The sequence below is a fragment of the Aristolochia californica genome, unplaced genomic scaffold, assembly GCF_029961685.1.
Source record: "Aristolochia californica isolate CCGP_79_NKW_82.1479 unplaced genomic scaffold, dmAriCali1.0.hap1 SCAF_5, whole genome shotgun sequence".
Classification (NCBI taxonomy): Eukaryota; Viridiplantae; Streptophyta; class Magnoliopsida; order Piperales; family Aristolochiaceae; genus Aristolochia; species Aristolochia californica.
Window position 1 is genome coordinate 41755969 of NW_027182214.1, and position 18131 is coordinate 41774099.

Below are 18131 nucleotides of genomic sequence, written 5' to 3' on the forward strand. Positions count from 1 at the left end.
CTTTGATGTTTGAGATAAATAAGAGCAACTATTAACTAACTAAAAAGCCAATCGACAAGAGTAATTAAAGTAAATAAAATTTTCACGAAAAAATCAATGTTAACAAATTAACTCACAAGCTAACACGTCGAGGTTAGAAAATCTCGAGTTTGATTTATTGTACTAACGAGTTTTATTTCAAGTTTGAGCTCAAGTAAAACTGAACTGAGCTGAATTTTTTAAACCCCTTCCTAAACCTCTCTGTAGGCATCCCTACCTTGTACACACATTTTACAAAAAAACGGAGGGCAAATTGCACAAAAAAATGAAGCTTTGAGAGGTTAAAATGCATTAAAATATCAACGAGGAGTGATGGAGCCCTCTGCATGTTAATGGATGAAAGAGCGAGGGGTGGTGACCCCTCCCCTCCCCACCCCCTTTTGGTGGTAGCAGAGGGGGGTGGGGGATGAGCCTAAGGACCACTTCTCCCCCTTCCATAAGCCCCCTATCTTCCCCTTCACTCGTCTCCCTTTAATGGTGACTGCAACTCAGCTGTCCGGCTGGGTCACTTGGGTCACTAGTGTTACCCCACAAGCTTACTTTGTTCACATGGGCCCGCACGGTTGCTGGTCGGAAGGAACGGATCAAAGAGGAGAACCGAAATATCCTCTCTGAAGTCTGAACACTGCAGCAGCCTGTGGAGCAGAACGAGCCTTAGTCAAGAGAATGTCGGCAGCAGTAACTAGTCTTGAATCCCTTGATTCGTTGCAAAAGTCTTAATTCCTCTAGCTGTGTTGAGGTGAAGACTGTCTTGTCTTGCAATCATGGCCTTCGAATTGCGCTTCTTCCTCGCTTCCTTGCTGTTATCACCTTTCTCCTTCTCCTTTCCTGCTGCAGCGGATAAGGTCCCGCTTGCTCTCTACTACGAGACCCTCTGCCCATATTGTTCGAACTTTATCGTTAATCACTTGTCCAAGATCTTCAGTAACGGGCTCTTGGATGTCATCGATCTCAAACTTGTACCGTATGGGAACGCTCGGCTCGGCTCCAATAACTCCATTTCCTGCCAGGTTCTTCGTTTCCTCTCTCTAGTTCCCTTTTTACGGTTATGTCGGATTTTGTGATTTTCTAATGCTTATGCTAATATTGAAGTTAGAGGGATATTAAAGAATTGTCATTTTAGGAAGATCCTTGAGATTCTTAGGAAGCTGGCTTCTTTAATTAACATTCACCTGTGAGTTGATGGGAATAACACGGGCATTATACATGACATCACCTGTCATACTTTAGGCGACTGTACGCTGCGGTTATTTATACTCACCGTGCGATGCACGGGGAACAAAGATGTAATTAGAAAAAAAGAGATACAAAGTAGGAGAAAGGCAAAAAACAGAGGAACACTGAGGAGCAAAACTAACTTGGTTGTGCTTTGGCACCCTAAGATGGAATCCAGAACACAGAAAGCAAGAGAACAGAAATAGTTCAACACCATGCATATTGAATGAACTGTAGTGATTATCAGCCAAAAAAGAATTATCAGGAAGAGTGAACTTTACTATACTTTGCTCTGATGTCTACTCTTGAATGAATACAATGGTGAACAACATATGATACAATTAGTTCAAGAAAAGTGAACAGTCCAGAATGAAGCATTATTCTATTTTTATGACTCTTTTTCGGTATAATCTCTCTTCCAATTTCACTATTTTATTATTCTTTCGTTATTCCTTTATTCAGTATTCTTTTCTGATCTCAGTGATTATTGCACAGGTTTAGTGATTTATGCTGTTATTTTATAAAAAAAAATGTAAGTGAAATAAGTAGATGTTGTTGTGCCCAACAAACAGTAAATTAACAAACATGTGCTATAAAATGAAGCAAACACATCAATTTGTAAAGAAATAAGAGAAAGTACCGAGTCTAACCTTGGTACTATTTTGTCAATGTACTAAATAGAGGTTGAACAATGAGCAGGACCCACATCAAGGCAGTAAGATTTTGAAGCCTATGAAGAAAGGATGAAGGCAATTTCTCTGACTTTATTTGGTGCCTCACACATCAGAAAGTAAGAACAAAAAATTGTGAAAATTTTCTTTTCCAGGATAATAAAACAGGCTTAAGATTGAGGAGTACCAAAGATAAAAGTGAAAAAAGAAGTATTTGTATTGTGTAAATCGGAGAACCTAAATCCCTTGAATCCAAATACAACTACTCTATTAAACTGTTAATAAGAACTGAGGATAATCAAAATTTACCTCTCTTTATTGGTTAACTCATTGGTCTAAGAGAAGCTATACACTACTTAAGGTTAAAAACTACAATTCGTTTTTTAGCAAACACATGTAAACTTACTTAACTGCATCTTACATATATAATATGCAAATTGTAAATTCAAAGGAATCTGATTTGCTGATTTAAGATTAGAAGAAAGGGCGTCTTTCCACTGGGTTTTGAGAAAAAAGAAGGAGATGAGAGAGAATGACAGAATAAAGGATGTACTTTACACATCCAATATATAAAGTTCAAATTAGTAAGACTCAGATTTTGACAGTTAGAATGGCTATCTTTATTCGGATTTCAAGAAGAGAGAGGGAGATGAAAAAATAGAAAGGTGATACCCGAACAAAAAGAAAAAAATCATAGAAACTAAATTCTTGGTCAGAATCCATATAGAATAAGTGATAGCAGGACGAATCCATGGTAAAAAAAACCATAGCACAAACATTGCTTCTAGAAAATTACATATATGAAAAAATTGATGGCGGAGTTGAAATAATGAGGAGACCTACCTACAGCCACCTTAAGAGAGGGCAGTGGTGGATGAGGAATCCCAGAGAGGAGGGTGCTGCAGATATTTGAAGGGAACAAAGGAGAATATAGAGTAGGAGATAGACAAAAACAGCGCAATAGTGAGGAGTAAAACTTACCTGGCTGACAATGGCTTTGGCACCGTGAGACGGAATCTAGAACAAAAAGCAAAAGAACAAAAATTATTTCATTGCTGTTTAACGGGTGTGAGGAGTGGGTGAAATTGCTATAGAAGTACTCATTCTGTTAACAAAATGAATAACTAAAAATAAAAGCAATCTAGAAACAGTATGCGCAATAGATCATATAGAAAAAATAATAGAACATTAAATGCACAACCAAGTACTATAAGAGTTGTAGAATAAATAAGAAATAACAATAAAATATTGGTCAGATAATAAATTTATACAGCATTATAGAATAAAAAATATTACATATAACTCATTTCTATTGTCTTTAGGGCCTCTGCAGCTTCGTGTCTAATAATTGGATGCTTTGTGGTATTTTTTAGTAGATGAGGAACCACTTTGAAGCAGCTTTGTCTTGCAACTAATCCAAGACATAAGCAACCTAAAGCATGAAAAAATATATCAGACATCGAAATCGGATTTCAGAATTAGAAATGACAAAATCCATCTGGCCACGAGGTTTTTTGCCATTGGAGATTACTGACAAGGAAAATTAGAGAACAAAATCTAGGGATCCCAAATGCAACTAGAGAGGACCAAAAGAAATGCCATAACATTTTGAGCAATAGTGAAGAAATGAACAAAACACAATCTGAATTAACAGAACTTAACAATTACTATAGGAGTAAGTAGAACAAATCTGAAATAACAATAAAAGATTGGCAAGATAAAATTAATAAATGTGTACATAATTACAGAATAAGAAAGATTACATAGACCTCATTTCTATTGTCTTGGGGCATATATCAAACATCGAAATAAGATTTCAGAATTAGAGATAACAAAATCCTTCTCACCATGATGTTATCTACCATTAGAGATCACAAACAAAGGAAATTAGTGAACAAAATCTAGAAGTGCCCAAACGCAACTATAGAGGACAAAAAACCCCCACAAAATTTCAATAATAGTGAAAAATGGAATAAAAGACTGTGAAATTATAGAACATAAAATGAACAACCAACTACTATAAGTGATATAGCCAGATGAAAAAAAACACCCATTCAGTGTGGAAACCGAAAATATATGTATGGGAGCGCAACAGGCAGGGAATGGGATGTGCACAGAACTTCAGCTGACATCTAGATCATGCAGAGAAAATAACGAAAAGGGTGAGAAAAAAGAAGAGAGAAAGTCAAAATCGCCTCTTCTATTGGTAAATGAAAGAAAATGAAAGAAATTGAATCCGAAAGAGGGAAACCCAAACCGAGAACCCAAAATTGGAAATTGGGTCTGTTCTTCATGTAACTGGGAAAATGAAAACACTAGCTGTTATGTTTTTTGTATTAGGGTAAAAATCAGAAAACGAAAACCAAAATAAACCAAAAAATAAATAGTTAGAAAATCCATTGTAGGGTAATATCATCATTTTGCACTGTCTGTAATGTCCAGCAGTTACGTTATCTTATTCTATGTGTTTAGCTTTGCTCTTAGTCCTATTTTTATGTAATTTGAAAAATTTAGAGAGAGATATAAGGGTTTAAGTGATTTTTAAGTGATAGGGGCATTTCTGAGATTTATATCAAAAGGACACCAAGGAGAGTCTTTTCATAACTCTCATTTCTCACTTCTTCTTCTCCTCTTTTCTCCCTCTCAGTTTCTCTCTCTAAGGTCTTAAAGTTCACACTTTTTCATAAATGTTGCGGGTAGAACACAGAGGTACCTAGGCATCAGCTTCCATTGTAGTGGAGAAGAAGAGAAATGACATAAACAGATGGTAATACATTATTCATTATCAAGGTATTGCTGAACCAAGAAATCAACAAAACCATCAAAGTTCAAACTGGAGAAGAAATCATGTCTTTGATTCAAAAAGAAAAAGAAAAAAGAAGAAGGAAAAAAGCAGCACACGTTCAAAATGATACTCTCGTGCCCGTCAATGGTCCCAAACACGTCTCCAAGTCCACCGGCAATTGGAACTTCCACAGATCGACCTGAGCCTTGGTGAACGGGTTTAGAAAAAAAACAGAGCACGCCACATGTCACCGCCAATCCCCTTACAGAACGAGAGCAGAAGCCAACCTTCCATCGCCGTGTGACACACTGATTTGCAGGAATCCTCCGTCTTTACATTGTAGTATCTTCGCTCCACCATGTTCAGGAACTATCAAGTCCTCCTGCTGACTAGACACTAACAACAGTGTGGGTCATCATTATAATTGTCCCTTAAAGGATCAAAAGGGTTGGTAGTTGCCATTTTTTCCCCCAGAGAAAAAAACCCTTAAATCATTGAGAATCAGATGATATCCTAATTACTTTCCATGGATGGAGATCCTATTAAATGATCCAAGTGAGAGATGAAACGGAATGATGGTGAAAAAGCCTAGGGAAAACAACATAGAAGAGAGGAGGAGATTTAGATGGAGATTTAGATGATAAGTAATGCCATCTGTGCCTCTTTCCCGAATTCTCTTGTCTCCCATTTGCTTAGAGAGTCTGAAGGGATGAGAGGAATTGCCATGCCAGCAAACTCCAAAAACCTCTCAACTCCAGTTGTTATACTAAATAAATGAATAATATATATAACATATATATATATTTTGCCTTGTCAAAGAGTCCATTTTTGGGCTGTTCAAATTCAATGGCTATGCCAGCTCATATTTTGCCTTTCCTGTGTGGACTCCATAGGCAGTAAGAATCATGTTACTGATTGTTTTCGTCCTTTTCATCTTATCATCTCCAGGTGACCTCCAAGTTTTTGTACTCTAATGTGCTGATTTCTATGTTTTTATTTGTTTGTTTGATTTTCATTTCATTTTTTTGTTTTTCTGGAATAGCTGTTGATTTGTTATTTGGACTATGGAATTAGCAAATGCTTCTTCATTGAATAATCCAATCTTGGTGGGCAATCAACCCAACCTTTTACTTTCTACATGTATGAATAGAAACATTGAACCCATTGTTCTACCTCTAGAACAGGTGTTTCCTACACATCATGTGAAACAGCCACTTTGTCACGGGATCATCAGTGAAAGAATTTCCATTTTTGTTAGTTTTTTTCTATTTCTGCTTACTAATTATTATTATTAATATTATTGCAGCACGGCCCTTATGAGTGCTTACTGAATACCGTGGAAGCTTGTGCTATCAACATATGGCCCGATGTGGTGAGTCCATTTTGCTGGTGATCTTTTCATTTTCTTGACTTTCTTGTCTCATTTTGTAAAGCGTAAATTCATCACTGTTCGTGAGTGCGTCTTTTTATAATTTTCTTTATTATTTGTTTGATGGGGAGAGTGTTTTTACTCATTATTTTTTATGCAGCATAAGCATTTCTCCTTGATTAACTGCATTGAGTCATTAGTTGTGGAGCGGAAGTACACTGACTGGGAATCCTGTTTCCAAAGAACTGGGTCAGACTCACATCCAGTTGCAGATTGCTACAGTAGGGGAGATGGCCAGAAGGTAAATCTGACTCTCTCATGTCATAGTATCATGTCTTAATCTGTGTGTGCACTAACAAAAAGACTTATCGGTTTGAAAAAGTCTCTCTCTCTTTCTTTCTCTTTCTCTCAACATGTGTGCTTCACTAAAGTACAAAATGATGGTGCATCTATATGGCACTTGGTGAATGAGATCAAAACGCACCTGCTGAAGTCTTTCCAGTGGACCCTTTTGTGGTATACAGGCAAAATCCTCAAACATTTCGGACGAACCATGCAATTTATCGTTTGAAATTGAAAAGCATCCTCCTCCTCAAGTATTTAAGCATTGACATACATTTTTAAGTATAAAGGATTACTGCATCCTTTCCGAATTGGTCTCTTATTATGTTTGCCTTCTTCAAGATGTAGTTAGATGTCTTCTCTTGCTGTAGTATGGTGCTATATTAAAAATCATTTTATTACAAATATTTTCTTTTTATACTGAACTATTATACTTACTTGGATAAGCCCGAATTCTCTTTCTGTGCAGCTTGAACTACTGTATGCTGCTGAAACCAGTGCCCTTGAACCTCCTCATACTTATGTTCCCTGGGTAGTAGTGGATGGGCGTCCATTGTATGAGGTAACTAGGAATTGCTTGTGTTAAATGTATGCTAATCATTCATCTGTGTTTGCTCCATAACTAAACGACTTACTGGATTGACTCATGACTCTGATTTGGAAGGGGTTGGGTTGGGTCAGGGGGTCAAATTCATCCCTTTTGTTTTAACAAGCCTTCCTGACTCACCACAAATCCGGCTATAGACTTGGAGAAACCAACCCAACTACTGTGACTTGACCCAATTTCACTGGGGCCTAGTTGAGTCCTAATCCAAGTCATATTCCCATGGTTGATTTTCTTTTATGTGCTTTATTCCCCTTGAAGGCATAATGGGTGGGTTCTATGATCTTATGCAATTTTTTTCTTAAAGCTTCTTAACACAAGTTTTTTTTTTATGTGTTTCACCATTCTTTAGCAGACCACTGCATCTCTGTCTCTGAAGTAATTTTTTTTAATTTAAAAAAGATTCGCACATGGCATAGTTCATCCTGGAACTAGTACCCTTGTTACTAATTCTTGTGCAGCTGCCTAGTTATGTCTACTAAACTTCTTCTTGTTTTGTAGAAGAATAGAGATGAGTGCTCTAATGAAAGAGAAAACTGTTCATCATTTAAAAAAAAAAAAAAGAGAAAACTGTTCTTGGTCACTAAAAGTTAACAGCAACCAGAAACTTGAAAAGAAAAGTAATAGAAAAACTAGGCAAAGGAATTAAATCCTGTCATCAACATGAAACTCAAGTTATGTACTTTCCAGAGAGTTCAGCAATCTCCTTACCTGAAGAGTACGCATATGTGCTTTCAATGGTTTGTGTGAGTTAGAAGCAAGACATCTGTGTTTTCCTTTACGATGTTAAATATTTACCCTCTCTCCTGAAGGTCCTTTTTTTCTTTCTCTTGAATTTTACAACAGACTTTCTTTGGTATGTATTATCCATCAGTGGTGACCTCTCTTGTCCTTGAAGAGTATTGTGGAAATGACAAGATTCTTAATGGCTACTCCATAGCTGTCTAGGCTATTTCATGACAAATTTGTTTATTTTGGAAAAGAATTCCAAAAAACGGGAGAAGAAGATGCATTGAAACCAGACGAAGAAGATGAATGAGTATGACACTGCAACAACAATGCAAGATGAGGAAGGATTTATGATCATCAGCAGAAAGAAGGAGACTGGTTTCAAAGGAAACACAGATTCATCGGCAACACAAGAGAATAGTGGTTGAAGCAGGAGAAGGGAGAGAGAGCATGGTTGTTCAAGGGGGACTTACATCAACTGAGAAAGGGAAGACCAGGTAATCAGGCAAGCTTTCAAACAGGGAGATACTTCATTCTTTATGTATACCATTTCAGTTGGCTCCACTGCAATAAAAATTACGAACTAGACAGGTGACAGAAGGAGCTTCCTTCGAATTCTTCTAGTGTCTATGAATAGTTTTCTCATCTAAAACCACAAATATACATCACCGGACTCCTGGCCAAACAGAATTGATATGCGAACTGGAGATTCCTGTTTCGGCTTTGGAATTGTATCGCATGATAAACCGACCACCTGCAGAATTTCCGAGTGTGGGGGACGCACATTGCTGAAGATATGTATTCCTAGATTGTCGCACGATGGATGGCGATGGAGCAATGTTAGAATGGAATTGATGCGCATGGCTAATAATACCTTGGCCAATCGCAGACAGAAATTGCCTCACATACACCGGCACCACTTACCAAACTTCTAGTCAATGATCTTTCCAAACACCCACAGCCCATCATATTCCAGCTTGTTTATGGAGAGCACTCATACTTACTCCATCATCACAGGTATTGGTGCTACAGTGTCAATCTCTGCCAGCACCCTCAACAGTAGAAAATCTCTCCTTAGCTACCTGATTGGGAAACCATCGTCCTCTGTACAGAGATTGTTCTTATGGGATGGTTATGATTCATGATGTGGAAGCGCAACCCCTCCAATGCCTACACTATGACTTCTCAATACACGTTTCTGTTAAACACCTATCCAATACATCCCAAAAGACCGGCCTGGTAGGAGCGGAAGGCATATATACTTAACCCCAAGACCATAACAACACACCCCACCTTCGTGAGCCGACGTCCAAGGCGGCTTAACACTTAGCGATGGGGACCGGGTTAGGAGCCCATACTCCCTTAAGGTGCCCTCGTCCGGGACTCCCCTCGAGGATTCGAACTCGCGACGTGGGAGCCCGCGCTGATACCAAATGTTAAGCACCTGGGCAATACATCCCAAAAGACCGGCCTGGTAGGAGCGGAAGGCATATGTACTTAACCCCAGGACCATAACAGTTTCTCTGTGGTGTGCACCTTGATTTTATCCTTCCTTTGCCCTTTCAGGAAAATCCAAGCCCCACATAAGGTAATACACTTCCTCAGGTGCACTTCAAAGGCCAAGATCCTTACTATTAACCAGCTCTTTAAGAGAGGGAGATCCCTTGACGATACGTGGTGCAAGCTTTGCTCAAACCCACTAGCATATGCCAACCACCTTCTTATCTACTATCTGTTCACCCAACAAGTCTGGGTCGCTTTTACCCTTAATTAAAGTCTTTAAGGTCTCAAACCAACCAGCTCTTTAAGGTTCTGTTTCCTTCCCTTAGAATGTTGGGGTAAAGCTAGTAAGAACTTTTGGGGTCTCACTGCAGCGAGAACCTCTTAGAATGTTGAGACTTAGCACCATAGAAGGGTTTTTTAGGGTAAGCAAATATCTCTAGGAGGAATCATTGAAAAGACGATGCATGGTATATTATTTTTGGCAAGTAAACAAAACAACATATCCCTTCTTCTCAGCTCGGTCATTCGGGGAAATTGGCAATCAACCATTCAATCAGGCCCACATTGCATTGCCCAACTAATTGTTTGGGCTCCTCCTTTTGAGGACTAGTTGAAAGTTATGATAGCAGCGCTAGGGGGAATCCTGGGTCCGTGGGTGGTAGTGGAGTGGTTAGGGATCCACCCGGGACTGTTCTCTTTGTATACTCTGCGCCTTTTGGGCGTTGTGCATTGGTGGATTTCAGGGCCTCTTATTAGGTTTGAGACTTTTCTTCGAGTGATTCTTGATCTACTTGGTTGTTGAGGGCCACTCTTCAGTCCCCCCCCACCCCACACCCCACACCCCACACCCCCCACCCCCCACCCTAAACACAAACACAGACAAGTTGCTTTTTGGAGTATTTAAATGAGATAGAGGACATCGGCAGATCTAGGCACATATGTTGGCAGCATTTTCTTAGGGATGCACATGGTGTGATCAACTATTTGACTATGGAGGGTGTTAACCATCAGCAGCTCGCCTTTGGTGATTCTCTCTCTTTATGATTATTTCACTTATTTTGTATTTTGGGATTTTCTCTTTTTCTGCTTGGGTTGTAGCTTCTTGTCTCTTCCTTGTTACCTATCTTTGTATCTTTTGCTCCTTTGCTTGGGCTTCTTGATGAATTCCCCATTCTCATTGTTCTCAAGAAAACAAATTAGTTTATTCTCATCGTTTTCCTCTTCTCCTACGCTTCAGGAGTCAAATAGTATTTTGTTTACTGCATCTAGTGGCGTACTTACTTTTGTCATTTTCACTTAGTCCTTTATGAGAGGAGAATTAAAGTGAAAGGACTGTGTCTCTCACTATACTCTGAATTTCCTTTGGTCCTGTCCGTTCTGTCTTTTCTTTCTCCAATATACTATCTAATCTGCACCACTAGTTAGAAAGGTTAATTTTCATTTCTGAATTTCTGATTAGCGAACCCTTGTATGAATCTTTCAAGTTTGCTGAGGACAATTTTAAAAGTTTCCAGCTTTTGATGGCTTATAGCTTGTGAAGTGTTGGGCAGTTCTACATTAACACTTCACTACCAAAGAGACTGTTAATGGTTGGTTGATGGCTCGTGGTTCTTGAACTGATTGACTGTTCGAGAGTAACACTCCCCTATTACTGTCATTATTGGGATTATATTTAGTTTGATAATTCATGATCAGAGGAGTAAAGATTGGTGGAGATGATAATTACAGTAGCAAACAAGGATGAAAGCAAAGACTAATATGATTTCATTTTAATTGCTATTGCTTTTCTGGGTGCAGGACTACGAGAACTTTGAGACTTACATCTGCAAGGCTTACAAGGGACCTCTGCCGGAGGCTTGTAAAGCCCTTCCCATTCTGACCACCGCCCAGAAGAAACCCCACCGACTCGCCCATGTGTGCTATGCCAAAAAGATATCATCACCAATTTCAGTGAGACGGCAAATGATGGAAAAGATTATGTAAACTGCATTACTGTACGCCTTCCATCATTCAGGAAAGCAAATGATCTCAGGCGTAACCTTTTCTGTAATCCACTTCGTTGCATATGGAAATCGTCCTTTGACATTTCATTGTTTATTCTACGCTGGATGAAATACTGCTAGAGAAGAACAGGAAAACTATGCGGTTGGCTCGTTGACATCCGCACACAGGAAGGGCAAGCTTGCAGAGGCTTTATTTACTTCATCTGCTGGAACCATTTCATTCAAGTGATGTATCCCTTGCCCTTTAAGCTCTCCACAGCATCCTTAATGATTTCATCCATGGAGAGAAATTGGAGTCACAACTCTATCAGGGGGGGTGCACATGACTCAAGACGCAGTACGCAATTCATGTCCTGATGTCGTTAGGGAGTGCCGAAATTCATGTCATGTACATGAATATACATGACTCAAGAGTTCATGTCTAAAGAGTAACGGGCGGAAAATGTTTTCCGCCCGATTTTGAGAATCATCCACATGACTCTCGCGCGGGCTCTCTCTGGCTCGACCGTCTCGCTCATTTTTTTTTCATTTCACTCGTTTCGTTCCCGCATAGACACTCTCATTCCCGCAGCCCTCTGTCGTCTCCCTGAAGCCCGAGCTCTCTTCTCCCTCTCTCGTCTCTGTCGTCCCTCTCTGGTCTCTCTCTCTACTGCCTCCGTCTCTCGCTGCGAACATTCTTCCGACGTCCTTCTCCATCTCAAACTCGTTCTCCCTTTGAACCTCCCCGCTTTTTTTTCCCTCTCTCTTATCCCTCTCGACCTCCCTCTCTTCTCCCTCTTTTCTCTCTTGTGGCATCTCACTCCCTTCTCCCTCTCGCTCATATTTTTTCCCCTAAAATTCCCTCCGATTTCCTGCGATTTCCCCTATTTCAGTTTTGGTTTTCTTCGATTTTGACATTGGGCTTCGATTTCTTAGTTTCTACTTCGATTCAGCATCGATTTCCCCATTTTGGCTTTGATTTCAGCCGTTGGCTTCGGTTTTCCCCAAATTTTAGAAGGTATGACTAAACCCTAATTTTTTTTCTGATTAAATGAGTGTTGTATTTGATTTAATTTTAGTTCCAGTGTCTAATTTGGGGTTATTTGTGCATAATTGTGGGATTTAGTGTTACAGATTAGGGTCTAAATTTTTTATTAGGGTTAGGGTTTAGTGTTTTTAGGGTTTGGTGCTTTGTATTTAGGGGTTAAGTTTTTAGGGTTAAGGATTTATGGTATTGTTAGGGTTTAGGTTCTGGAATTAGGGTTTAGGTTTTTTTTTTCAATTTTTTTCAGCTAAGGTTTAATGGGTGATAGGGTTTAGGGTTTAGGGTTTGGGCCTTTTAGGGTTGTTAAGATCTAGGGTTTTTTGTTTAACTTTTGGAATTAGGGTTTGGGCCTTTTAGGGTTGTTAAGATCTAGGGTTTTTTGTTTAACTTTTGGAATTAGGGTTTGGGGTATAGGGTTTAGGAGGTTTTGGAGTTATGGGGTCTAGGGTTAGGGTTTAGGAGGTATGGGGTCTAGGGTTAGGGTTTAGGAGGTTTTGGAGGTATGAGGTCTAGGGTTAGGGTTTAGGGTCTAGGGTTTTTAAGGTTCTCAATTACGGTTTACAGTGTTTAGTCCAATTCAAACAAGGTTGAGTCGCCTACACGGGCGTCCATTAGCCAACAAAACCGACCCCCATCACTGACAAGGTATAGTTCGTAGTGACTGTGAAGTCATATGGGGTTCTACCAGGGGTGTTCGGTGAATTTGGACTTGATGTGTGTGTGTGTGTGTGTGTTTGGATTGTTTTGCATCTCCAATGGAAATAGTTGATTAATTTTGGAATATTTTAGAATGTTGTTTAAAAATTTTGAAGTGCTATGGAATGTTTTTGCCATGTGGTGAGGAAATTCGGGCGTTATAAATATCCACCACATGGTATTTTCTTATTTGTGGTTTTTGTTTCATGACGGGTAATGGTTGTCTGATAAAGTTTTTTCCATGAGGACAATCTCGGATTTAGATTGAAAATGGCTGCAAGAAAACAACAAGTGGTCGACCATATGACTTTTGGAGCTTTGAAGAAGACAACAAAATGCTCGATCTTTTAGTTGAGCAGGTATATATGGGGAACAAGTTGCCCAATGGTGTTTGGAAGCACGAGGTATATACGGAATGTGTCAGTAAGTTCAATGAAGACGTAGTCAATAAAAAAATAGTTGAGCAGCTTAAGAATCGAACAAGATCATGGAAGAAAACATACCAAACGGTAACGAGTTGTCTCAACACTGGTGGGTTCGGTTGGGATGCAACCACACAACGAGTTACTACATGTCATTCTGTATGGCAAGACTACATTAAGGTCAGTAAATCATGATATATTGTAAAACAGTTTGTATTGTTTCACATTACTAAGAATGATGTTTTATTCTTGTAGGAACATAAAGAAGCTGAGAAGTATAGACAACAAGGTTGCCCCCTTTACGACAAATTGGCTATGGTAGTCGGAAACACAATAGCCGTAGGGAATGGTAGTACAACTCCTATAGATCTGTGTGATAAAATTATCCATGGTGAGTCGGCTCCTATCCTGATGGATGAGCTCGACAATGTTGACATAGTTATGGGAACTCCATCGCAATTCAATAGTGGAAATTATTCGACAACGGATCAATCTCGTGGAGTAAAAGGGCCATCTTCACGTCGTCGTAGAAAGAGAAGCGAATTGCCCACTGAAGACAATAGACAATTAATTGATGTAGTTGGCCAAATCGCTGAAACTATGAAATGTGTTATGAATTATAAGGAACGCGATGTCGAAGAACCTTGGGTCAATGCCCTCATGGAAATTCCGGACCTATCAAATGCACTGAAGTATGGCGCTCTTGAATGGATAAATACACCAAGTAAGAAGACCTTGTTTTTAAAAATGATAGTGGCGGAGCGGGTTCAGTGGCTTAATTATTGTGCAAACAAGTAATTGTAATGTGTTTTAAGTACAATATATTTTTTGAGAAGATTGTATATATTAAAGACGATGTTTGAATTATAACGTTGCTAGACTTATCAGTATGGTTAAGGTTTCTATTTTATATGGTTGTTGTCTTAATATATTATGTGGATAATATGGTGGATGAGTATTGATGTGAATATGATTATTGAGTTTGGATGAATAGGTTATGATTGAAGATTAGCCATTATTTTTGTTTATGACTATTTAGAAGTGTAAATCTTCTGCAGATTCTCATGAATATTTTGACAGAAGAAGATATGGATGTAATTATGATTGGATTGGCATGTATTATTGTCGTCATAGTAAGATACTATATATGCCCTGGCAACAGAGGTGTACCACGTTCTTATGGGATGAATGGTCCGTTGTATTTGTAAAAGGCCTTAGACAAATCTCCTGTTAAATTTCAAAAAGTTTACAAGATGAATCAAATTGTATTTCACAAATTGGCAACAATACTTAATACCAGAGGGTTTTTATCAGCGACAAAGACCATCTTAGTGGAAGAATAACTTGCCTATTTCCTCCTAACTGTTGGTCAATAACAAGCCTATAGTGTCACAGCAGAGATGTTTGATAGATCGAACTGGTCCATAAGTAAATATTTCAACAAGGTGTTGGATGTTATCCTCAAACTTCACTCTGATTATATCAAACAGCCTTTAGAACGCACACACTCGAGGATTTTAAACAATTCAATGTTTTATCCATACTTTAAGGTAACATCACTTGCCCTCTATTTAGATTACTATACAAATTTAGTCAATACTAATGGCCCCGCTTATATAATTAGGATTGTATTGGGGCTATTGATGGAATGCATATCAAAGCGAACATCCCGCTTGAAGAACAACCAAGGTTCTGGAACAGAAAGGGTTATCTCTCACAAAATATGATGGCAGCATGTACATTCGACATGCAATTCACTTATGTACTAGCTGGATGGGAGGGATCAGCAGCTGATTCTTGTGTACTGAAGGATGCATTGACTCGCCGAAATAGACTATTTGTACCTGAAGGTAAATAATATATTTTATGCAGTAATATTTTATCTATTTTATCTTTAATTATTTAATGTAGAAAATATTTGTTATTGTAGGTAAATATTATTTAGTTGGTGCTGGTTATGCAAATCTACGAGGATTTTTGGCTCCAGATCGAGGAACTCGATATCATTTGCAAGAATTTGGAGATAATATTCCTAAGAATGAAAAAGAATTATTCAATCGAAGACACTCGTCTTTGCGGAATACTATTGAGAGAACTTTTGGTGCTTTAAAAGCTCGATTTCAAATGTTGAAAGACACTCCTCCATTTTCTTTTAAGGTGCAGACAAAAATTGTCATTGCTTGTTGCATATTGCACAATTATATACGTAAATTTGTAATTTGATGATTTTAATGCTAATCACGAACTGGTTATTACAATAAAACTCTATTACATTAGTAATAAAGTTGTATATTTATTTATATATTATATTTATTAAATTTTATTACTATATTAAACTAGATATTTAAGTCTGATAAATAAAATATAGTTACAATATGTATTTGATCAATTGATTAATTTTAATTTTTTGGAAATATATTATCAATTAATACTACGCATATTACGTTTTTAATAAAATAATTATTTATTTACTCATTATATTTATTTTTTATTTATTGTATTATATTAGTGATTTAATAGTGGTAATATTACGTACAAATATATAGTGTATTAAAGTTATGATTAGATCAATTTTTCCTCTTAAAACATTCATTTTTAGGCTATATTATATCATATGTTATTAATAAATTAATAGCTAAACATATTACTTTCGTTTTTGTTATTTATAACGTTATTTATTTATTACTTATAATTAATCATGTGCGTATTTCATTGCCTCACGTAATTACTATATTAATGCACAATAATATATCTAATTTAATTAATAAATATATTAATATATTTTAATTATACATTAAATAAGTTACACGTGTAGTAATAATGATGGTTTTACCTAATTTGGAGTTTGAGGATTATATTATAATTATAAGTATACTGTATAGGTTTAGAGATTCTCTTATTTTTTATGTTTTTTTAATTAGTGGGCACTATTCACTAGAAACTGTTTTCCTGTAACACTAAAAGCAAAGATGATTTCATGTACATGACTGACATGATCTTCATGTTGGACATGAACTTGATCTTCGAGAATCCATTCGGGGCAGTAATCCCCCTTACACGGATTACGAGCCTGAGAAGCCCCGGTTGGGTATCCCTTGGGAACCTGCTTAGGCAAAAGTTAGAAAACCAACTTTCTTAAGTTTCCTCGTTCCTGAAGCGAAACTAAGTTGAATATGTTCACCTGGGGACACTGTATTCTGGGTAGAGTTCAGCGACTTTGGCTGCGATCTCGCTGAAATGAGTAATGGCTTCTACACAGAGGTGCCTTCCTGATGCTGATGAATTCTCGTATAAAAGAATGTGAGCGAGTGCGACATCCTTGACATGACCACATCCCATGTAGAAATCCTCGTACACGTCTGTGCAGCCTATCATGGATGTCCATATTCCGCATCAGATGGCTATCGATAGGTGCTCCTTAAAAATGAGACGGCTATTTCTGGGCTGGTGACTTTGTTACCTTGAAGAAGACGAAGCAGCATGGATATGCTAGAGTTGAGTACAGGCGGAAGGATGGGACGGAGAACCGTGCCTGGATTCACACAAACCACCTCCATTCCCGTTTCCTTGGCAAAATGTAAGGCTGCTTTCTCTGCCATCGTCTTCGATATGGGATAGAAAAGCCATCCATGAAAATCAAACAAGTCCCACTTTTGAGTTCGCAGAGACGGGAAACAAGAGAAAAACAAAAGCTCACCTCTTTCTGCTTGCAGTACTCGATGTCAGTCCAGCAATCCTCCCCTTTCGCCACATCCGCCAGCCATTTCGAGCTTGGAATGATCCCAGATACCGACGCTGTCACTCGTTGGACGCCGCACGCCTTAGCTGCCGCCAGCACCTTCTTCGTTCCATCGATCGCAGGAGCCAGCAGCTCTTTCTGTACCACCACCACGACAACATTCAATCACTTAATCTGCTGCCAAGCATGAAGAATTTTCCGAGGCAATTAACGAAGTTTGAATCGGTTGGTGTTGAAGAACCTCTGGATCTTCAACAGTAGTTTACCAAATGTTTGAGACATTAAACAGTGGAGATGACAAGGTTACACACGGATGCATAAAACTTGGTTGTTAAAGCTTTTCTAGACTAAATTTTCTTATTTGTTTGCACCATATCAAGACAATGCACAACAAGAACAACAAAGCAATGGACAACATCTAGATGGAGATGAAAGAGAAAGCCTTAGGAAGCAATTGTTTAACAAACCATTTTTACACACATGTAATTGTCATCTAGTTAGAGGGGCTCCAATCTGGGCTGATTACCTGCAAGTATGTTCATTAATTTTATCTAGTTAGAGGGGCTCCAATCTGTGCTGATTAACTATGAAGCTTAGGCTTCCATCTCTCAATCGATTCACCCTGCAAGTATGTTCATTAATTTTGCTAGAAACGATTTTATTTAGGGATATTTAGGTTTTTATCCAATTTTTTAAATATAATTAGATAAATGACGAACTTTTGAACTTATTTAGAAAAATACCTAAATTTGAACGGTCAATTGCACATGTATATAATCAAAAGTGACACATAGGATTTGATCGATTATGTGTCGCCACATTAATATGACACATCAACACTTAGTGAGTACCTTTTATCATTTATTTAAAATATTTATAAATTAAAAAAATTATTCAAAAAATTATTTTAGAGTTTAAAAATTAAATTTATCAATACACTTTTTATTACCTTATATTAAAATAATAAATTATTAAAAAAATATGTTAACT

The 18131-nt window shown here is 38.0% G+C and overlaps 1 protein-coding gene and 1 pseudogene across 1 annotated transcript; one reads left to right on the forward strand and one right to left on the reverse strand.

Moving 5' to 3' along the window:
- Positions 1 to 453: 453 nt before the first annotated feature.
- On the forward strand, positions 454 to 11485 carry LOC137965683 (gamma-interferon-responsive lysosomal thiol protein-like). The gene is made up of 5 exons (XM_068811994.1): positions 454 to 1049; positions 6017 to 6082; positions 6240 to 6380; positions 6891 to 6983; positions 11055 to 11485. The coding sequence occupies exons 1-5, from the start codon at positions 804 to 806 to the stop codon at positions 11238 to 11240; spliced, it is 732 nt and encodes a 243-aa protein (XP_068668095.1). The 5' UTR covers positions 454 to 803; the 3' UTR covers positions 11241 to 11485.
- On the reverse strand, positions 11482 to 17403 carry LOC137965355 (cinnamoyl-CoA reductase CAD2-like; annotated as a pseudogene).
- Positions 17404 to 18131: the final 728 nt, after the last annotated feature.